The sequence below is a fragment of the Epinephelus moara genome, chromosome 22, assembly GCF_006386435.1.
Source record: "Epinephelus moara isolate mb chromosome 22, YSFRI_EMoa_1.0, whole genome shotgun sequence".
Lineage (NCBI taxonomy): Eukaryota > Metazoa > Chordata > Actinopteri > Perciformes > Serranidae > Epinephelus > Epinephelus moara.
This window is the reverse complement of record NC_065527.1, coordinates 20,989,074-21,011,388: the sequence shown is the minus strand read 5'-3', so window position 1 is coordinate 21,011,388 and position 22,315 is coordinate 20,989,074. Positions and strand designations below refer to the sequence as shown.

The 22,315-nt window shown below is 39.6% G+C and overlaps 2 protein-coding genes across 2 annotated transcripts; one reads left to right on the top strand and one right to left on the bottom strand.

Annotated features, from left to right (window-relative positions):
- The first annotated feature begins 672 nt into the window (after positions 1 to 672).
- dgat1a (diacylglycerol O-acyltransferase 1a) lies at positions 673 to 17,478 on the top strand. The gene is made up of 17 exons (XM_050033898.1): positions 673 to 1,111; positions 3,294 to 3,381; positions 9,322 to 9,362; positions 9,530 to 9,615; positions 10,149 to 10,201; positions 10,715 to 10,820; positions 10,977 to 11,105; positions 11,619 to 11,693; positions 11,793 to 11,896; positions 12,085 to 12,123; positions 12,290 to 12,331; positions 12,471 to 12,515; positions 13,603 to 13,715; positions 13,807 to 13,872; positions 14,087 to 14,174; positions 14,305 to 14,367; positions 14,454 to 17,478. Exons 1-17 carry the CDS (start codon positions 828 to 830, stop codon positions 14,619 to 14,621), a joined length of 1,590 nt encoding a protein of 529 aa, XP_049889855.1. The 5' UTR covers positions 673 to 827; the 3' UTR covers positions 14,622 to 17,478.
- An 83-nt stretch (positions 17,479 to 17,561) lies between these two features.
- LOC126383417 (cilia- and flagella-associated protein 20) lies at positions 17,562 to 19,878 on the bottom strand. The gene is made up of 6 exons (XM_050033900.1): positions 19,673 to 19,878; positions 18,712 to 18,791; positions 18,497 to 18,608; positions 18,178 to 18,366; positions 17,942 to 18,055; positions 17,562 to 17,754 (listed from the first exon to the last, which is right to left on the bottom strand). Exons 1-6 carry the CDS (start codon positions 19,754 to 19,756, stop codon positions 17,749 to 17,751), a joined length of 585 nt encoding a protein of 194 aa, XP_049889857.1. The 5' UTR covers positions 19,757 to 19,878; the 3' UTR covers positions 17,562 to 17,748.
- Between the last annotated feature and the right edge of the window lie 2,437 nt (positions 19,879 to 22,315).

The following is a 22,315-nucleotide window of genomic DNA, read 5'->3' as shown; positions in this document are numbered from 1 at the left end:
CACAAGTATTTAGGTCTAATGGGTGGATTTAATGGGTCGTGGGGATCCTTCAGTTACTTGCCTCCCGTGCACATACTATTACCAACAACTTAATCAGATGCTTATTTGTTAGTTGGTGGTGGTTGTGTTGGGAGTAATGCTGTCTGAGCGGCTAACCTCATGAAACAATCAGAATCGGATTTAGTGACTGTAAATAAGGTTTAATGCCAAGGAAGTTGCCTTTGTGTTTGATTGCAGGAGAAAATAACAATAATAAGCAAAGTCAAGGAGCATGAAAATAAAAGAGAAAAATCACAATAAAAATATGAAAAAAATACCATGAAAAACAAACAGTGTACTTATTTAGTGTTTATATGATCAATGAGTAAATAATACAACAAAATCACCATAAATGCATACATTTAAATTAGCTAAGGTATATTTCCTCTATGATAGGCTGTCAAAGGATTATGGGAGCTGTAGCTGTTGACGGTTGATGAAATCATATCCTCTATCAGTTATGTTACACACACAATAAATGTCATTGTCCATACCCCGCAGTTTATATGCAGCCTATGTTCATGGGCTAATCCGGAAGTGGGTTCGGATTTATGTTCGATGGGGGGATGTCAGTTGAAAACACAGACCTGGCAACCCTTGTGACAATTGCAATTTGAACTGTAGTGGTGATGAAACATCTTATCATTCATAAGCAGCACCGCCGACACGACTTGGGACTATTCCTTCAGCTCTGGGTGTAACGCAGCGGATGGAAACAAAGACACAAGTGACCGCAGGCTGACCAGTGATGTCAGGCAGGTAAAAACTGCGTGATTGAAGCCGCTGAAATGAGCGATAGAGCCGAAATGAAAGGGCCCGCAACCCGCCGGAGGAGGACGACCATCTCCGGTGCTGCTGGTGCTGCGACGCCGCCAACGGCCAAACAAGCCAACGGGAGCAAGTGGCACGATGCCGGGCAGAAACCCCCACAGTGTCCCGCTAAAGCCAAAACAGGCGAGGTGTCCAGGTATGCGAGTAACAACGGGAAGGTGGACAGAGAGGCGGACAGACACATGACACACAGTCCGAGGAGACAGAAGACTATGGTGGAAGAAATTAACGAGAGACTCAGGTAACGCTTAAAGCTACGGTGACTTACAGCTATTTTTCATATTAACATTAAAGCTGTGCTACTGTGTTCATTTACAGCATGTCTCATGTAGACCAGTGTTACTTATCCCCATGATATCTCGATTTATTTTGGATATTCTTGAGCTAATTACCTTTATCACAGAGGTTTAATTAGCCTGTCTGTCAGAGGGCTGTCCTCAGATTAAAGGGGGGCACTTTAATGACAAAAACAAAGATACTGTCACCTTTAATTGCATACTGATATACAAAATAACTTTGCCTTGAGGACTGGAAAATCATCTCCCATGTCCAACACCTTCCTTTGAACAAAGTAGAACTTTCTTATCCACATGTTAGTGGTATTTAACTACCACAGCTGTGGGTTAGAGCCAGGCAACATGGAGAAAATCAAATATCACAATATTTTTGACCAAAATACTTCAATATCAATATTGCAAACATACTGTAGGGTTGACTGTTGGTGCTTTTGCACAATTATCACAGAGATTTTTAATAAGTTGTCACCAGTAATGTGGATAAAATGAGTGAGTAAAGGCAAAAAATGGAACAGTTAGATCAGTTAAATTCAGATTATTACTTCTTGCATAGACATGTCAGTGTAGCACCTGGAAATAATAAGGAAATGTAGACTTACTTATAAAATGCTATGATAATCAGGCATTGTGGATTTAACAGTGGGTGTTCGTGTGTGTGTGTGTGTGTGTGTAAAGGGAGGTATTATTACAGCTGCTTTGCTTTCCCTGAAACTTTTACTCTGTGAAACAGAGAGGGGTAGCTGTAAGTCTGGATACATGTCAAGAGAATAAATAGTTTGTACAAGTGAGACAGTCACAATAGCCTGACCCTTACCCTAAACAATTTATGATAACACACCCACTTCTCCAGATAAGTCTTTACCTTTGAAAACATGCATTTCTATAGGATTGAAGCCGGCTCCTGTGCCTGCTTACTACGGTTTTGGCTGCACGTTCCTCTGCTGGTCTGGTCTTGCTGTTTGTGTCCTGGTACTCACTGAGGAAAGTTTACTCTGTGTAAACACTTCTTCCCTTCGTTACTGTACTGAAGCCACCCCTGTCTCTTCACCTCATTTTACCTGGCTTCCTTGTGTACCTGTCTCTGTTTAATACTGCATTATCCTCCACCTTATCTATCTGTGTACTTTCTCCTCTTACTTCTTTTCAGATTCTCCCTCCTTGCTTTACATTCTTTCCTTCCTGCTCCTTGATTGACTCAACCTTTGCTTTCATCTCCTCTCTGATTTGTCTCTGTCATCTGTGATTGTGTAAAACTTATTGCCTGATGATTGAACCCACTTTTCACAATCCCCTGTGGACAATTGGGTCAATACCTTTGACCTGAATTTTCACAACTCTTTGATTGCTTGATGCACTTTCAGTACTTTTCACTCCATTATATACATTTTGCTGCAATAAAAATGACTGAAGTAAGACAAACAGACTGAACATTTTACCTTATTAGATAAAACATTTGACAAAGTTCTCCACTGGGGACATAATTTGCAGTTGGGAAAAAAAGTAATGGTAATGGAAAGGTAATAATCACAATATACCGCAATATTTTTTTAATCTTTTATATTAAAGCAATACTCAGTATATTGCAAAACATTTGAAATTGCAATAATATTGTATTACGACTTAACTATTGTGATAATATCATATCGTGGAGCCTCTGCTGATTCCCACCACTAGCCTCTATGTTTAGAAGTGCTGCCAAATTCTTGCTTTACAGCCAGGAAAGTCTGATACAGTGCATGTGTCAAACAAACCAACACAAAACAGACAGTTAATGAATAGAAATACTTAAATGTTTTACGAGCATAAGGTCTGGTAAAATGTGCAGTTTATTTTTACCATGTTGGTCAGTACATGCCACACCCTAACTTTAACTGTAACCCTGACCCCACGAGTGACTATTGTGCAGCCTCTAAACTGAATACGAACATCATACCAACATCAAAATTAATGTTTAATTTCAAGATACAGTTGAATCTTTCCTTAGCAGTGGTTTGAGAGTGTCCAGAGGGTTGCACCCAGTTACATAATCCTCGAGCTCATGGAGACAAACAGGCAGAAAGGAATGCAAAGAGCTTGATCGACCCTAAAAACCATCAATTAAACTGTTGACTCTGTGTTTCCATGCAGTTGCCACGTCCTCCAGGAGTCTCTCTTGAGTTCGGCCAGTGGCTACAGCAACTACAGAGGAATCCTTAACTGGTGTGTTGTCATGCTGGTGAGTCAAACTACGTGTCCGTTCAGAAGTGAAAATGTGCTGCATTGTGACTTCCACAAACTGCATGTCATTAGTAATGCAGTACCCCGGCACATCTGTTGCTCCAAACGCCATCAAACTGTGACACACACATCTTGTCTGTTTGAGTTGTCTGTGAGGAGTCTGATAAGTCGTCTTTAACGTTATCTCATTACATACATGCACAGTTACTCCCACATGGCATGGTTTGCTGTTTCCTGTACATTCTCATTTCTACAACTTTGATTAAGAGGGTTGATTAGTTACAGTTAAAGAGTGTACTTTATGAGTCGAAATTTCACTCTCATCACACTTTTTGTCAGATGCACACATATTCTGGGTGTTCTGGTGTACCCACAGTGACTATTCCAAGGATTGCAGTGACAGACAAGGTGTATATATCAAGCACAAAATAAGGAACATCATCTCTAAGTTACAGGAGCGAGATGATTACAGGATGCAGAGTATGAAGCATCTATGAATACAAACAAACATAAAAAGTGTTGAAGTTTTAGTGTCTTCTTTAATTCGACCCATATCCATTAGTATTATATAATAATACTTTAAATCCTTGGTTATAATAGTCACATGGTTTAATAGAATATAACACCACTTGCAGTACTTGCATGCCTGATTGATGTTTTTCTACAGTATCTTCGGCTCAAAGCGGAGTTGGCATGCTTGGCCAGTGAAGTTGTTTTTCTATGAAATTCTAAAATAAAACATGAAGCCAAAAGATTAATCGTCTAGCAGGAAATTGTTATTTATAGCTCTGGGAAAAAAATCCCCTGTGTGCATGACAGTTTATGCTTACAAATCTTAAGCTTGCTAGTACAAACCAAGAGGAAAAACTTGAAAGCAGCAACAGAAGCTGGCTGCGAAAATATGTAAGAGCAGAGTAGCACTCTATATGACAATAGAATAAAGTAGCAGAAGCTCTTGTTAAAACGAGCTATGCTGCATATTAGGGCTGGGCAATATGAAGATATTATATTGTTACAGAGATATGAGACTACTATCATCTTATGTTTTGGATATTATATCATGATATGTCATAAATGGTGTCTTTTTCCCTCATTTTAAAGGCTGCATTAGAGTAAAGGGATGTAAATTTATCAACTTACCAGATTTTTCTATTTGTTTTAATGCTTGCCTTTACCCACTTAGTCGTTATATCCACATTATTGATGATTTTGTCTCCCAGTCCTAGCATTAATGAAATGCTTCTGAGAATTAAAAATATAGAGATATACATCAAGTATCTAGACACAGCTGAAAAATATTGTGATATGAATTTCAGGTATATCAGGATATCACCCAGCCCTACTAAATACACCGATCAGCCAAAACATTAAAACCACTGACAGGTGAAGTGAACACACTGATCATCTTGTTACAATGCAATGTTCTGTTAAGAAATCTTGGGTTCTGACATTCATGTGGATGCCACCAGACATGCTCCACCCACTAAAACACCAGTGCAGACCAGGCACCCCCCATTATTGCAACAGCACTCCCCAGTAGCTGTGGCTCTCCAGCAGGATAATGCACCATGCCATATTGCAAACATCTCTCAGGAATGGTCCGAGGAATGTGACAAAGAGCTCAAGGCATCAACCTGGCCTCCAAATTCCCCAGATCCCCATCTGATCACACATCTGTGGGACATGCTGGTACCCCACTTCACAACCCACAGGACTCAAAAGATCTGAAACTAACACCCTGGTGCCAGACACCAAGGGACAGCCTCCAGAGGTCCTGTGTCCTTGACAGGCCAGAGCCAAGTCCAGTCAAAGGAGGACCCACTGTGGACCGGGGGTACTTCTGGGGTACCAGCACATCCCTCAAATGTTCGATCAGGTTGGGATCTGGGGTATTTGGAGGTCAGTTCGACACCTTGAGCTCTTACTCCCGTTCCTCTTGTCATCTTGTCAGCATTTTTTTTTCTTTGGTGTGGTAGGGTGCATTGTCCTGCTGGGGGGCACTGCCATCAATAAGTGCTGTTGCCATGAGGGGGTTTATTTTGTCTGCAACGGTGATCGGGTGGGTGGAGCACGTCAAGTAGCATCCACATGAATTCCAGGACCAAAGGTCTCCCAGCAGAACATTGCACCGTAAAAAGATGATCAATGTTATTCACTTCACCCACCACTGTTTTTAATGTTTTGGCTGATCGTTGTATACTGTGCACATGTGCAGCCACTGTTCTAGACGAGGTTAAACGTTGTTAATGGGCCAGGATGTACGGTGGTCCGTGGCATTTATTGCAGGGACTCCGGCAGTGGCTTTTCTTTTTTTTTGCCTTTATTTGATAGGAAAGCGAAGTGTGAAGTGGGGAGAGAGAGAGGGAGTGACATGCAGCAAAGGGCCACAGGCTGGAATCGAACCCGCGCCACTGCGGCAACAGCCTTGTACATGGGGCGCCTGCTCTATCCATTAAGCCACCGACGCCCCAGTGGCTTTTCAAAACTATCATAAAACATAAGGATGATGGAACGCTAGTTGGTGTGAGATCTTGACTGTATTGCCCTCCCTGACCTGCCTGACCCCCATCTTTGACAGTTGTGTTAGATGCAGAATATTACAGTCTCTGTTCAAGTTGCAGTAGTGATCAAAGACATGTCTCTGTCATGTATGTATGAAAATATCCAGTTAGCTATAATCCTAATGAAACTGATGAAGACAGCCACTACAAATGGAGCTCTATACATGTGTGCAATGTGCATGCTTTGCATACATGGTTGCATGCACAAGAGTCATTTTTCCCTGCATTTGCACAATAATATGTCAGCGTATGTATGTGGCTGCTTTGTGGTGTATTTCTATGTTTTTTTTCCCAAATCAAGCCTAATTTTGCAGTTCTGTGACAGGATTAATCCCGTCTTTGAAAGTTTCTATTGCTGTGACGACCACGTCCTCTACTTTGTGGTCACCAGGGACGGCTGAAACCGCTCGGTTCAGACTGTTTTTAGGAAGCCTCAAGGATTAGGCTGTAAGAGTGTGAAGTGGAACCACAGTCACTCTGTGTGTGTGTGTGTCTGTGTGTCTGTGTCTGTGTCTGTGTCTGTGTGTCTGCAAGTCTGTGTGTACAGTTTAGGAGCTTAGTTGTGTAATTTGTCCTCAATAACCAGGACCGTCGGCTAAATTCTTAAAATGTCAGCTGCAGGAGCACATTTCTAGAGATCAGAGATTACATGTGTTGTTATACTTCCTTGATTTTTACGCTCTGGATGTTGAAGCTAAGTGTTTACAGATATTACTAATTCAGTTCATGCACAACCTCCTGCAAAATAATTTAAAAAAACAGCAGCACTTCTTCTTTCAATTCTCTTAAAGTGCTCGTGCAGTGGGCGTGCATGTTTGTGAGTGATATCAGACTGCTCTTGTTGAACAAGACTTTCTCCAGTTGTTTGGACGATGAATAAAAGTGCAAACTGTGTGCATTACTGATGTTTCCATCTGGCAACTGGGGAATCCATGAAGAGGCTTTGACTTAATTAGGGCGTTCATGGAAGCACTCTTGAATCTTGTTATCTAAAATGGCCCCACGTTTCTTGTTTCTTACAGCAGCCATTGTCAGCCTGTAATGACATGTCAGGATGACAAACAGCATCCAAACTGTCTTTGGACTGCTGGCATAAACCTGCCCATTTCAAGGTTTAAAGCACCCACTAAAAATACACACACACACACACACACACATACACACACACACACACACACACACACATTGTTAAGCAGATTTGAATTGGTGCTAAAACATCTGAGCTTTGAATCCACAAAAACATTAGTGTTTTAAGACACTGTGTGCCTGGATGATAGAAAGATAGGGTCAAACATTGATACTTTCCCTGATGAGCAAAAAGTCATGCCAGGATGTGGTACAAACAATTGATGCTTAATCTGGTTCGTATCATTGTTTCCTCTGATGTGCAGCCAAACAGACCATGTGAGTAGCTTAAATGACCACAGCAAAACTTAACGGTGCTAGCTGCAGATTTATCACATTCAGTTTCTGAGCATATACCAAAACTGATAAGACAGGTTTGCTCAGAAATAAAGGAAAGGCTAGTTTGCTAATTTAATTTACTGGTCTTTCAACAACTTATATAATGAATGCAAACTTCTAAGTGCTTATGTAGATGCAGTCTTTGCTGTGTGTTGAAGGAAAACCTCAAACAGAAGACCTGAACCAATGTAAAATGTTTGATCATTCAATCTTTGCTGGCACCAGGTCATCTCTCAGGTCTGCTTTGTATGTCGGGCTCCTGAAGTTCAGCCAATCCCAACAGCTCTTTCTATTTTTAACCTTACCTACCATGTATTTGATACATTGCTTCTATCCACAGCTAAGGACACTGAGATACAGTTTAATTAAGTTAAATTACTGAAACTTTATCACCATGTGTCATCTGGTTCATACAGTGTCATAACTGTTGTTTAAATCATATCAGATTATTCAAAGGTGGCATAAAAATGGCCTATATATTGTGAATTTTGTGTTACTTGGATATTATTTGATAAGCTGAGACATCTTGTCCTTCAAAATAAGGAAAAAAAAACTATTTTAATGTCTTATCATGTGTGTTTTATTACTGAGAAAATTGCAAATGATTACAAAGGTAATTAGATAAGAAAACGTGTTCAACTCAGAGTATAGATATTCTAATCTTTGGGTGCTAAAAGACTTGATCTAACAAATCAAACAGAAAGATATTCATTTTTAATTATTGACACAAGATAACATTCCTGAGACTGAGCGATTGAATGAGCTCTGCTGACTGCAAGACAGATAACAGCAGAAAAACACCTTACAGCAATTACAGCTGGACAGAAATGTTTCTGTAACCAGGCAGCCTGGGTTCAGTTACTAGACCCGCTGCTGAAGTGTCTTTGAGAAAGACACTGATCCCTGCTAAATCCCTGGGTGGTGCTCTGTATCTGACTTTGCACACTGACCTCCCTCAGCACAGGGACAATATACAGTTTGTACAGACAGGCACAGTTGTACAGTTAAATCATTGTGAAATCACATTTTGCAATGTTCTCTTTAAATGCTCTGCACAGGCCACTGTCCCAATAATGGCGTCCTAATACGTGATGGTCCACTCTTGTCCATGCTGAAGGCTACTAAGGCAAAGGTGACTGGTTCGGACAAAAGACATAGTTGAATCTTAACCACATTGCTGCAGGATGTTGGCAGGCCAGTGGGCTGAGGTGTAACATGCCACATAATTACTACAGCATGACCTTATCGCGTGTCATACCCTCATTGTACTCGTTATCTTATCTGTGTCTTTATGTATTGAACGTGCCATAAAATGATCTAAAAATACATGTATACATGCTATACATATGCAGTGTTGGCTCTGTGTAGAGGGGTTGGTGGTTAGGTTTATCTCAGATAGCTCAGATAGCCAGAGCTGGACTTGGACCTTGAACTTTAATACATAATATAATGATAAACTCATTTTACTTGACAGATTTTAACAGAGTTAGCAGCAGCAGGGTCAACAGATCATGTGGATATCACCGTCTAACTATGTATCGCTAATTTTGCTGTTTCCGTAAGTTTCTCAGCATAATGGCAGCTTTCACACAGGACAGGTGTGTGTACCTGTGTGTACTGTGTGTACTGTGGGCAGCGGCTCCTTAACCATCCAAAATCACAGTTGTTTTTCAAGGAAACATTTTGTTTTTGTTTTGAACAACTCACTGAAGCACATCGCAATCTGCAGACTAATCACGAGCAGAGCTGTGGGCAAAGAAAATGATAAGCCAGATTTATAGCAGATTGCTGAAAATATTATTTGGGTGTTAAACAAAGGCCAGATTTAGTGAACGGCCGAAGAGAAAACAACCTTGTTGATACTGTGAACTGTGCTCATTACCTCCTGTTGGCTGTTTTGTCCTCTCTTGCAGGTGCTTAGTAACGCACGCCTCTTCTTGGAGAACATCATAAAGTGAGTAAGCTACACAAACCTACATTAATGTTATGTATATACTGTGCACAAGCTGCTGCTGCTACAACTCACTCCCATTACATTACATTAACAAACTTCACAGGAACAGGATCTAGATGTCATCATCTAAACAAACAATTAGAAGCATGTTCTCTTCTCCTGTCTAGATATGGCATCTTGGTGGACCCAATCCAAGTAGTGTCTCTCTTCTTGAAGGACCCCTATAGCTGGCCAGCACCTTGCCTCGTCATCGGTATGGAGCGTTCATTTGACTGCATGACTGTTGTGTAAACAGATGTTAAATGACTTGTAGCGTTTGTCCTTCTGTAACCTCTGGATGGATGTTTAGGTTTAACTTGTGTTGTACCTGTTATTCTTGTACTTAAATCAGAGAACACTAGTCTTTATCACTGTAACACAAAGTGTTATTGTTGTGATAAAACATGTTTACAGGCTTTCCATGTCCCAAACAGGTGATCTGGTACAGGAGATTTATTAATCCAGATGGTCAAAGACAGTATATAAAAGCACTGTTAGCATGAGTTCCTGTCCTGAATAGTCTACCAGGCTGTTATTGATTATTTACCCAAAGAAGGTTGACTCCTGACATTGTCTTTTTTGCGGCAACAACTGGCTTTATCCACCCAGGTAAACAGGTTATGCAAAGGTGAATGAATATAGTTGTCCTCAGGAGGGATACAGTCTGACCTGTTGTACAGGGTAACAGTAAAGACAATCAGTTTGCTGTAGCTGATGAATGAGCTCTGTGTCTGCTCTGTGTTTCAGTGTCGAATGTGTTCATCTTAGCAGCCTTGTACACAGAGAGGCGCCTGGTTGTGGTGAGTACAGCGACTTGCACACACATTGTCCTAGGCTCAACTCTTGGTGACACAAATCTAATTCCTCAGTTCAGTTTGCTTTTGCAACATTTACTGATTAACTGCTGTGACCTTTGACTCCACCTGTGGATCACAAAGAAGTAAGGGTGAAATTATAACTGTGTTCATGGTTTTGTCACAGTTAGATGAACTGTTTCAATCACTGTTTAGGGATTTCTAATCAAGGATGTTTGCCTGAGACAGGGACATTACACATCCTGGAGTCTACGCAGTAAACTCAGTGTCACAGCACCTCCCTTCTTTATACCTGCTCTGAACTCTGATAAGAACGCCACTCCTGGTTCAGATTAGATTAGATACAAGATACAAGAACGCTTCCGACAAATGCAATATTTTAATTGTAAAAGGGACATTAGATCCAAGCTGTGTTTCTCTTATTAAAAGAACAAATAATGAAAGCGTTGTACAGTCACAGGTCAAAGGACGCTTCTGTTTTCCTTTCTTCATTTCTAGGGTACCATTTCCGAATCGACAGGACTTCTTCTTCACTTTTTTAACCTGTCATCATTGATGATCTTCCCCACAGTCACTGTGCTCACTGTGGACTCCATGACCCCAGGTACACACCAGATATATCCATGTTTACTTACTGTGATAAAAAGACATAAATAAAGCATTCAAATAAGAATTTTTTTTACACACACACCAGAGTGCTCCTTTCATCCGTTATTTATTGCTCTTAGTCAATGGTCCATTGTTTGTGTGTGTGTTCCAGTGGGTGCTTTGCTCTCCCTAACAATCGACACAGTGCTGCTTCTCAAGCTGTACTCCTACCAAGACACCAACAGGTGGTGTCGAGAAATCAGGCAAGCGAAAGCCAAGAGACTAACGCGATCATACTCATGTAAGTATATCAGCATGAACTGTCAAAGAAATGTTACCTACATTGTAAGCAGGCACACATGTCAAGTACAGGACAAGAGCAAAGGTATGAGAGGCTCTTGAGCAGGACCTTTAACCCCAGAGTTGCTGCAAGGAAGGTTTAAAAAATGGATTCACACACACACGAATATCAGAGCATATTAACAGGATTATTTTGTTTGGGTTTGTTTAATACTGTGCTGCTACTACCATCCAGTGGTGACAAGACAATCTGCAACTTTTGGCAATAAAACACTGTCATCCACGCAGACAGAGATCAAAGTTGTGTGTTTTAAAGCTATTTTAATCCTAAAAGCAACACGATGGCTTTATCTCCTCGCTGTAGCAGCAGGGATAAACCAACTACACACACAGAAACCCTTGAAATCCAACATGCTAATCGTCTGTTGTGCTTATAATGGAATTTGATGGGTTGTTGTAGAAAAATAAAGGTCTGGTAGTTTTTGAAATGAGCTCGTGATGTTGTGTGTTTTAGGTCCGTCCGTGGCGCAGTCCAATGGATCAGCAGTTCATAGTCATGTCTCCTACCCAGGCAACCTCACCCACAGAGGTAACTGTGATGTCTGCAGCAACATAAACAGTTTTTAAATGAAATACTGGAATGATCAATAAGCTTAAATTAACATTTTGTTTCTGTGTTTGTCTTTAGACATGTACTACTTTGTCTTTGCCCCAACGCTTTGCTACCAGCTCAACTTCCCACGGTCATCTCGAATACGCAAAAGGTTCCTGATGAGGAGACTTTTTGAAATGGTGAGAAAGAGAACACACACACACACACACACACACACACACACACACACACACATACATTGTGTATGTTCTCCTAACAAACATTTGGATAATTGATTGTTGACATTTGTGAATTGATGCCGATTCGTTCATGTCTGCATCACGATGCATCTAAGAAGTGATTATTTCCCCTTCTCTCTCTCTTGTAGCTTTTCTTCACGCAGCTGTTGGTGGGATTGATACAGCAGGTAACATTAGCATGACTTGAATCACACAGACAAGAGCTCAGAAAATTCTCTTAACACACACACATTGAAACACAACGTTCAACAGGAAGTCGTGGAAATATTTGTGTATTTAAATCTGTTTTTACCTTTAAAACAATGTAAAGCAATTTTCATTTGTGTTTCCCAGTGGATGGTTCCCACTATACAGAACTCAATGAAACCTTTCCAGGTGCGTACACACCACGGCACTGAACTGTATATGAAGATAAATAATCCTCAGGAGAGCACGAAGCAAGGGATCATAATTAATTTTGTGTTGAGGGCAAAACATTGTTATAAAAAAATGTTGTTGTTTGTGTCTCTCACAGGAAATGGACTTTTCTAGGATGATGGAGCGCCTCCTAAAGTTAGCTGTGAGTATCAGTGCTTTACACAATAAAAACAATAACCATAGTTAAAAAAGTAAATAAGTAAGTTAAAATAAATAAGTAACGAAGTGAAGAATATGCCAGCTAAAAAAAAAATTTAAAAAACAGATTAATAAGAATAAATAAATAAATACACAATAATCATAAATACAAAATTTAAAAAATAAAATAAACTGAAAAAATAAATAATAAAAAATAAAATTAGATAAAATACAATAAAAGACAGCTCAATTTAAAGCCAGGCTAAAAAGGTAGGTTTGAATTTGCTTTTTAAAATATCAACCCTTGTAATTGGGGCTTTTAATATATATTTATATTATTTTTATTTCAACACCTATTTTTTTCACATACTTGTGTACATAATAGTCCTGTTTATGTTTTACCTTTTGTGTCCATATTTGTTGTTCTTGCTCCCAAGCTGTTGTGCCTATTGAGGTATTAGTACATTAAGAGCAATGCAAAAAAATAGAAAATAAAAACCTACACATACTTGGCCAAAAAAAAAGGAAATTTTGATTCTGAATTTTGTCCTGTCATAATTTTATGAAGAGCAGGGTTGAGGGTGTGCACATCCAAGAAACTTTAACAGGTGCTGGATCAGAAGGTCAAACTAAGGCAAGAATCAGAAAAGAGATCCGCACACTCTAATCATATGATAATAATTATGCAATGTTTCGATATAACAGAGATCTTTGTCAGGCATTTCCAAATCAATTCCTAATGAAGATCTCTGTTAAATGGAAACATTGCATAATTAAAATTGCTTTGGGCTTTTAATACAGTGTTCGGATCTCTTTACTGATTATAACTTCATAATTAAAAATCTTAAAAGAAATTAAAGTGAATAATACCGTTTAATCTTGCAAATTGAACCCTGGGGTCGTCTTGTAACTGTCTCATGTGTATCAGGACTTTGTGTATGAGAGAAGGGGTAGCAACATGACAACTATAGTGTAACCACACCAACCCAGGCACCTCCTCTTTCCTAACTTATCCCCTGACCCTGTCCTTTCCTCTCCTCTTCTCCCCCTCACCTCCCCTCTGCTCTCCTCCTATCCTTGTCCTCTCCCAGGTCCCTAACCATCTGATATGGTTAATATTCTTCTATTGGTTTTTCCACTCTTCTTTGAACTTTGTGGCAGAGCTGATGCAGTTTGGAGACAGAGAGTTTTACAAAGACTGGTGGTGAGTCAGAGGAACATTGAGTCACTCATCAGCCATCATCCAGATCACTCAATGCCAAATTCTCACACTGTGCCATTTTTGGTCACTGCAGGAACTCCGAGACTGTCACATATTTCTGGTCCAACTGGAACATCCCAGTTCACAAGTGGTGTCTGAGGTGAGCACACACACTTTCTACATCTCTCCATGGCATTGACATCCCGTTCGATGTTTTGGTCTCGCATTCTTGTTGTAATCTGGGTAAAATAAAATCCAAAACTACAATGATAAAAGAAATCGAGGTGTGGGCAGGCATTTATCTAAAAGATAAAGATCAGTGTAACTTGTCGAGTGTCTGTGTTTGTGCTTAATCATGTCTCTGTGTGTTACAGACACTTCTATAAGCCCATGTTGAGGAGGGGGGTCAATAAGTTTCTGGCTCAAACCGCCGTCTTCCTGGTGTCTGCCTTCTTCCACGAGGTAAACCAGCAGCATTAAGTGTGACACAAATCACTACCAAAGTCTGACAGTTGTGAGGTGCTGCTGCTGAGTCAGTTTGAATATGTTTTTCAAAAATAATTCAGTGTATTTCTTTCTCTATCTTCTTCAGCTCCTGGTGAGTGTTCCGCTGAAAATGTTCCGACTGTGGGCCTTTATGGGAATGATGGCTCAGGTAAGATACATCGAACGGTCACAAACCATTTTGCCTCCTCTGCTGTAGACAAACACACTTTGACCTCTGCACTTTAATCTCCTCAGGTGCCTCTGGCGTGGTTTGTGGGTCGATATTTGAATGGAAACTACGGCAACGCTGCTGTGTGGATGTCACTCATCATCGGCCAGCCTGTCGCCGTGTTGATGTACGTCCATGACTACTATGTTATTCATTATGGGAGCACTGCGCATGTTCCCACAGCACACACATAAACATGTCTGAGTCATGTTAGTAACACACACACACACACACACACACATATATATACACCAGCCTGGACAACTCAATGACTGAATGCGGAGTAAGTTAAGGTAACTTTAATAGGAAACTCTGCTAATATGGACCTGTCTGTGAAGAGCAGCAACTGCAGGAAAAATGTTTTTGACTTGTTGATTTTTGCACTACAGAGAAATGAACCATGGTTTATCAGGATATGATTCCAACAACATGAGAAGTACTTGCTTTAAAGAGGTAATCCACCTTATGTCATCAGCCAGACCTTGAGATCTCGAGTGAAACAGCACTTGGATCTCTGGTATTGAACTTGATCCTTCACTGTCAGACTAAAAACAAGTAAATGTGTGGTGCTGAGGTTTCCTGAAGTGTCTAATATTAGTGGTTGATGAATCATGAGCTCAAAGATTAGGTGCAGTTTCTTAAAACTTTAAAAGCACTTCAAAAATGGAAACTGCTTCTTACCAAACACTCCTCAAGTTCCGGAAAATGCACCTTGTGTGCAAGAAATGTGAACCACTGCCGAGCGAGCGCAAGCCAAAGGAGGATCCTGCCTCCACAGAGCTGATGTGAAAATGTTTCTTTTTTTTATGTGGTCGAGAAGTCACTTTTTCCCAAAGGCAATAGAGAAATGATGAAGCTGGATAAACAGGCTTAAAAATTGCCATTTAGGATGTCTCCAGGTTTGAAAATTGACCACAGTGAGGTCTTTTTAAACATACATTCTGTCCTGTATCCCTGTCTTTCTGATGCAGTGCAGTTGTTCAGTATTACAGAAGTTTATAATAAAAGATGGTTAAATGCGGTAGAGGCTAAAAAGTGAAGGAGAAAGTGTAGACGGACGTTTATGTGACCTTAATTTGTACAGTCGTGGAACTCCAGGCAGCCTCTCCTCTTCTGTCAACTCCAAACATCAATGCAAGCTCTTGTTAATGCAACACTACATGCTACTGGTGTGATTTGTCTTGACTTTAGTGTCTTCTTTGTGTTGCATTTGCATCGGATTATTTTATACTTTAATTTTATGTGTCCGTCTGCAGTTATGTTGTGCCAAATTACACTTTATGTTGTATTTTATTTTCAATGAATGATTTAATGCAGTAGTTGATTTACTGATTTGAACCAATGAATGTTATTTGCACTTTAAAGCGATGCATGCCATTGACTAAAGCAATAGATTTCTACGAATGTATACTTTAAGTTATATCCATCGTGCGAGGAAAATATGTTTTGTTCAAATGAGTTGTATTTTTTGTAATTTGCATGTTGACATTTTGTTGTCATGTAAAGTTGGCTCAATTTTTATTTTTGTTCAAAGTAAAACAGCAGCAGCAGAGGTAATACTAAGAGTTTCAAACAGCCCTTTACTGCCAGAGGTTTTTTTTAGTATTGAAATTCTAAAGAGTCCATTTCTTGGTTGAAACTGTCTTAAAAGCTGCCAGTATGGATGTTGCCATATATTAGTTAAATTTTATGTTCTTTTACATTATTTTTTGTTTTATTTGTTTTAATTTTCTTTCCAAATACACAGTAACAGCTGACTGACCATGGTAAATTGGGAGTCTTTTCACTATAAGATTTATTCTTTCAGGGAGAACACTGTTCTTAAATTATAACACCAGTTACCAAAGAGACTGTGTGTTAGCATTTCTTATTAAAATTAACAAGTGCCTGCTGTAAAAAAATATGCTTCACTTCAAAATATAAAGAACTATAAATACCCAAAGTTTCATTTAAAAAGAAAAGACAGGCCGAATACTTACAATGGACATGAATTTCCTAATCTTGTATCATCTGTAGCCAATTGATTCAGAATGCTTTAATATTCATGGTGTTTAGAAATGTTTGGGAATTGAAGTCTTATTGCCCGTAATTTAAATTCTTGTCTAAATGCAACCTGACCCTTTAAGAGTATAATACCTTTTTGTTAAAAGTTCATTTTTAAAGCAGTGATTTCTAAGTTTTTGTAAAAAAAAATGTTATGTTAGAGGAGAGCCTTATTGAAGAGTCGTGCATTAACTTTATCATGTTATTGTTTTTTCAGTGCACACATGTCACCTTTAATTTCTGTCAGTCTGACACTGCGACCGTTAAAAATCTGTGTGAATTTTGTGAACTGTGCAATGGTGAGCTCATGACATTCGTCCAACCTTTTAATGTTTTAAATAGAGTGAACATCTGAGGATTATATCTAAGGCAGCACATGTAGCAATGACGTCTTGAGAACTATATTAACTACGGTGTCTCAGTGCAGAGAGCTGCTGTCTGGGCAGCAGAGTTTTGGTGCATTCTCCTCTTAGTTGTGGGAAAAACTAAAACACTAAACAGTAAAATTACCTAAGTCAGTTGATGTAAGAATATAATGGCAACATAAACAGAAATCAAATTATTAAAACTTTAGTCGTTTACTTTTAATTCTGCCTTGCTTTATTTTGTTTTTTCTGAGTTTCCTCTGAGTGTAACATGGAAAGCATCATCCCCACAGCTTTAAATGGGACTCTCAAAAACTCTTCAGTGAATATGTTGCATCTCCCACTTTGTTTTAATTCACCTTGCACTTCCTGTTTCCACATTAATGCACTGTGTCTGCTCTTGAAATAGGAGTTGAAAATGCTGAAGGTGCTGCTTTGTGTTGAACTGTATCTAAGTATTTTTTTTTCTTTTGGGGTTGTTCACTGCAATATGTAGTAAAAATGAATGTATTACTGATTTGTTCATACTGTACACAGAAATCCAAAGTGAAACAAAAATTATATGTTTTGGGAATGCAAATCATTTTCATAGCTGTCCACTTGAAATTATTTGTGTCATTTGATAAAGATTATTTATATATGATGAATGGACTCGTCTACTTCCTTGCCTTCAGTATTTAATATGTCTTAACTGATACTATCACCTTTAAACAACTACAGCATGCATTAACCGTGAGGACACGAGTCCATAAAAAACTTTATTGCGCAGGGAGCAACACAAGACAGCACTCAAAACTCATACTTCCAAAATTAAAATATAACCAAATTTTTGAATGTTTTTTTCAGAGTCTAAACACAAAACAATCTCACAGCTCCATGTCGAATCTGGGGGAACACTGCAGGGAGAGACTCTTCACTGCTGCAAGAAACAAACACACAAATGGACAAGTGTTAAGACAGACATCTAGACGTCCAACTATCCACTTTCTAATCTGCTTATTTGACTCTTAGTTGTTATCATGATGAAAATATTCCCATAAGTAACATTACTGTGACATGCAAACGCAATTAGGTGGTTATGTGTAGTGTTTGTTTGTGTGTTTCACCTTAGCCTTCTGGTTCTGTACAGGCAGGTAGAGTTTAAACTCTGCCGGGAGCTCCTCCTCAGAATACAGCCTGTCTGAGAAATACACTCTCCTTATGCGACAGTTGGCGTGGATCTGAGAGGAAAACAGGTCAGACATGAGCAACAGAGAGACGATACAGTCTTAGAAATTCACTGTGGGGATTCTACAGTAACGCTAGGAGACAGCTGGTTCCCCATCTGTCTCTGTTCACTAACCTGTACACGCAGTGTTTCAATGTAGTTGGTCCCATAGGCCCTCCTGGTGAAGTCCGACAGGTTGAACTGAATCTGGTTCCAGCCGTCATCCAGTCTCATAGGCATGGTGCAGATAAACGGCTTCACCCGTGTCGTGCTCTGATAGTTACTGGCTCGAAACCGCCGGCGAACATTTTTATCATCTAACACCTACAAGTTGTAAAAGATGGGGAGAAAGCGTTGAGTGACCATGAATCCTAGGACACATGCTGTAGGTTGTGCACAGATACACATGAGTATATGGAAAGGGGGTCTGTATCTGCAGGACTGCCTACCCTACCTGGACTTCGAAGGTGAAATACTTCTTGAGATTTTTGATGATCATGACCAGAAAAGGAAGCTTGATGCCCAATGTCTTCTTTGGGTCTGCGGGACATGTTATATATGTGGTACTGCAAGGAGTAGAAGAAATGAAAAGATGAGGGGTGCCGATGAGGTGTGTAGAGCTCGAATGAGCCGACCTGGGCTGAGGATTCAGTTCAAACACAAACTCACCTGACATTTGTCCCTTCAACCTCCAGCACCAGTGAATGGATGTCATTGTCTGTGATTCTTTTGATGTGACCATTCCTCACCTGCGAACAAACAGAAATATTGTTTTTCTTAAAGTTTATATGGAGAAATCAAGCTGTATCTCACTGGTAAGGAGCGCTGTCACCATAATAAACGTCACAGATATTAGTTCATCGCTGATATATCCATTTGATATATACCTCTGCCTGAAAATTACAAGATTGTATTAGCCTCTTAAATCTTTCATCAGTCAGGCTATAATTCAGATGCTGATGTGGGAGTAGTCAATCAACATGAAGTCTGCGAATACTGTCAGGACTGTCTACATATTAAAAGTGTTGTAAGTTAGCTAACCTCAAACTGTCTTTAACAAATTATGACGTTCTATATTTTACCATTCTTAACTGTTGCTTGGCAAAGCACCTTTGGGCCCACCTTGAACCCTGCTGTAGTTACATTTTACAATCAGTGGGAACCAGGAGCTTTCTGAATTCGTCACTTTATGTATTCGCCAGCATCATGGTAATACAAATTTCCATATTTTTTCAGCGCCACAAATCCCCAAACTCCCAACCAGGTAAATACCACTGTTTCAATCACTGCTGTGACCTATATCTAGTTTCAAAATATCAACAACGGACAATGTTAACTGGGAAGACACTTGAAAAAGCCATTGAGAGTTTGCCTCATAACTAAATCAGGGAGTTTGTCTTACTTTTTTCTTTTGCCGTTGCAGATTAACCCCACTTATTAAACTGAGTGTGAACGGCATATGCAACTATCACAGGCTTATTCAGTCGTTTGAACAATGCATCCGAAACACACTACTACAGAAAGGACAGTTTTCCGCGAAGCCCAACAAACACAACGCTAGCTAGCGTTAGCACGACTAGCTAAGGAAGCTCGATGCCCCACACAGCATTCAGTCTGAGTTGCTGCTCACCTTTTTGTCCCATATCTGCAGTGGTTTGCTGCCAATGCTGTACAATATAGACAAGAATCCACTTTGAAATGTGTTTTTAAACATATCCTAGTCGACCGTCGCTCCACACATGTGTTTACACCGCAGTAAAGCTGTTGCTAGCTAACGAGCGTTACGTTTGTTTGCGGATGTGGTTTCCGCCCCTGAAGCTACCGGCCCCGTGTGGAACAGAATAAACCGTTCCGCTGTCAGAGATTGAAACGTTTCGGTTGGATAAAAATCAGACTAGTCGTGTATTGTGATATTACCACACGCCTTTCCGTGGGGCACGTAAAAAGAAAGAAGACAAGTCGTACTTTCCATGTTATTTTGGTCTTGCTAGGGGAGCGGAACCTCTGTGCGCTACTCAGGCCGGTTCTTAAATGGTGACGCACCTCGGTCGCCGTGGTAACCAAAAGCCTGTCAAACGTTTTCTGAGTGTTTTGTATCAATCATCATTAAACTATATTCATATTATGCTATTATTAATTATGACTCATATCTTTATTATAAGACCATAATGTAAATATTCCACCGATGGTATGGACCGTATCACTGTTTATTCCCCTGTATTCGGTGCCTATATATTATAAAGATAAATCAACACGCAAAATAATGTGTCAAACAATCAAGTTGATTTTTATTCCGAAATTATTCAAGAAGTTGTTTCAAATGTAATTTTGAAAATATTGTGATAACTATTATCTTTTTATAGGACATAACTGCGTGTCACTATAACTTTTTCCACTTTTTAATCTCCTGTATTGAATTTGCCAGCCTGAGGCTGCATTAGCCTACAATGTGAGAACAAAGAAAACCCCCCAAAAAAGTTTTGTTTTTTTCCCCCCTAGATTTAAATGGAATATTAAAGCTTAATTTTCCCTAGAAGAAGATGCATTAAAAACGAAAAAAGTTTAAATCTCTGCCTCATTTAGGCAGTTCTGTAAATACATCCCTGCTTATATGGTCATAATTCTGCTACTAGCACTGCACTTTCATGAAGTTTTGGAGACACAGATTTGATGAGAATTGTCAAATTAATGAATTAATATTTTAATAGACTTAGAATAATGCAATTTGATGACTTCCTATATTACAGTCTCTCTGGCTGGTAAACACCTGCAACTTTCAAATTCTATTTGTTACAAAGGCTTTCCGTTAAAAGGTGAACCAGTCAAAGGTGAACCAGTGTATACCTTTTAGGGCCATTTAGTGGCATCTAGCAGTGAGAATTGCAGACTGCAAGCAGCTGAAACTTCTCTCTGGTTAGAATTCCTTTAGTATTCATTGTTGAGGAGGTTTTGACCAGGAGCTGAATTATCTGCAAATGTGTCTTCCTCTCCAAAACAAACATACCCTGTGATGCAGATGTATACCCTGAATAAAGCAGTTCACATCAGTGTTTCTCTGATGCTGATTGGCTCATCAGAGATGTGTGATCACCCTTTTCTCAGATAACTTAAGATGTTGACATTAGGAAGTTTTTATCAGGAGCCACATTAGCTGCAGAGGTCTCCTCCTTTTCGGATCAGGTAATTTCAACAAGTAAAAACACTGATTAAAGCAGTTTTCATGTTTTATGTTTACTGTTTGTTTTGTCCATTCTGGGCTACTGTAGAACCATGGTGGTGCAACATGATTATATACTAAATTTTTCAGTATATTATATTCCATTTCTGCCAATATATCCCCCTAAATCCTACACACTGGACCTTTAAGTAGCCTAATTTTCTCAGACTATAAAGCTGCTACAGACCCTCAGAAGACATTTGTTGTGCAGCACTAAATTGACTTTTACATGTTAAATTGTTGGAGTGCCCCTTTAATGTAAAAATACAAAAATAGCAAAAGTTTCTAGAAATAGACTTCCTACACACAACTATATTTCAGAACTCCTTTCACCCTCTAAATCCCACTGACGTGTGAAGTGGGACATCCTTCCTCTCTCTCTCCAGCACTTTAAACAAGTCGGGCCGGGATAGATCCGACAACGGTTTCAAATATTTGAACAAGCCAAGAAACATTCAATCAAACATTAGCCAGGACCTCTGAGAAATGACATCACCAGCAACGCAATATAAATCAAAAATCCTTCATTAGTTTCATATGAAGTGAAGATGAGGTATGTGCTGTGAGAATTTATGTGACATTTTGACATGAACAATACACAGCCTCACACACGTGCACCTGGGCATACACAAACACACACAATCTATGGAGTGGTGTCCATCTCTCTTCTTGTTTATGTGACTGTGGTTTATGAGGTGCTGCTTCACTCCAAATAGTATATCTCTGTTCAAATAAATGTAAAAGACCCCTCTCTCTCTCTCCACATGTGCTCTTTGTTTCTCCCTCTGTTCCTAGAAGTGTGTGTGTAAATTTAATTAAACTGGTACACAGGCTGGCAGCTTTATAAAAACATCTACAGAAACAGTTTAGATTTCTTCGTCTGTTTCTTCACCATTATTCTCCCGCTGCTCTTCTCTAACTGAGTCAGGTATTTATACAGAGACAAACAGAGATGGAGAAGGACCTTTTTCCCCCTTTCAGACACTTTCAGTGTGGGACCACCCCAGAGACAGCTTTATATAAACTTTATTGAAAACCTAGTGGGTGTTGGTCTCT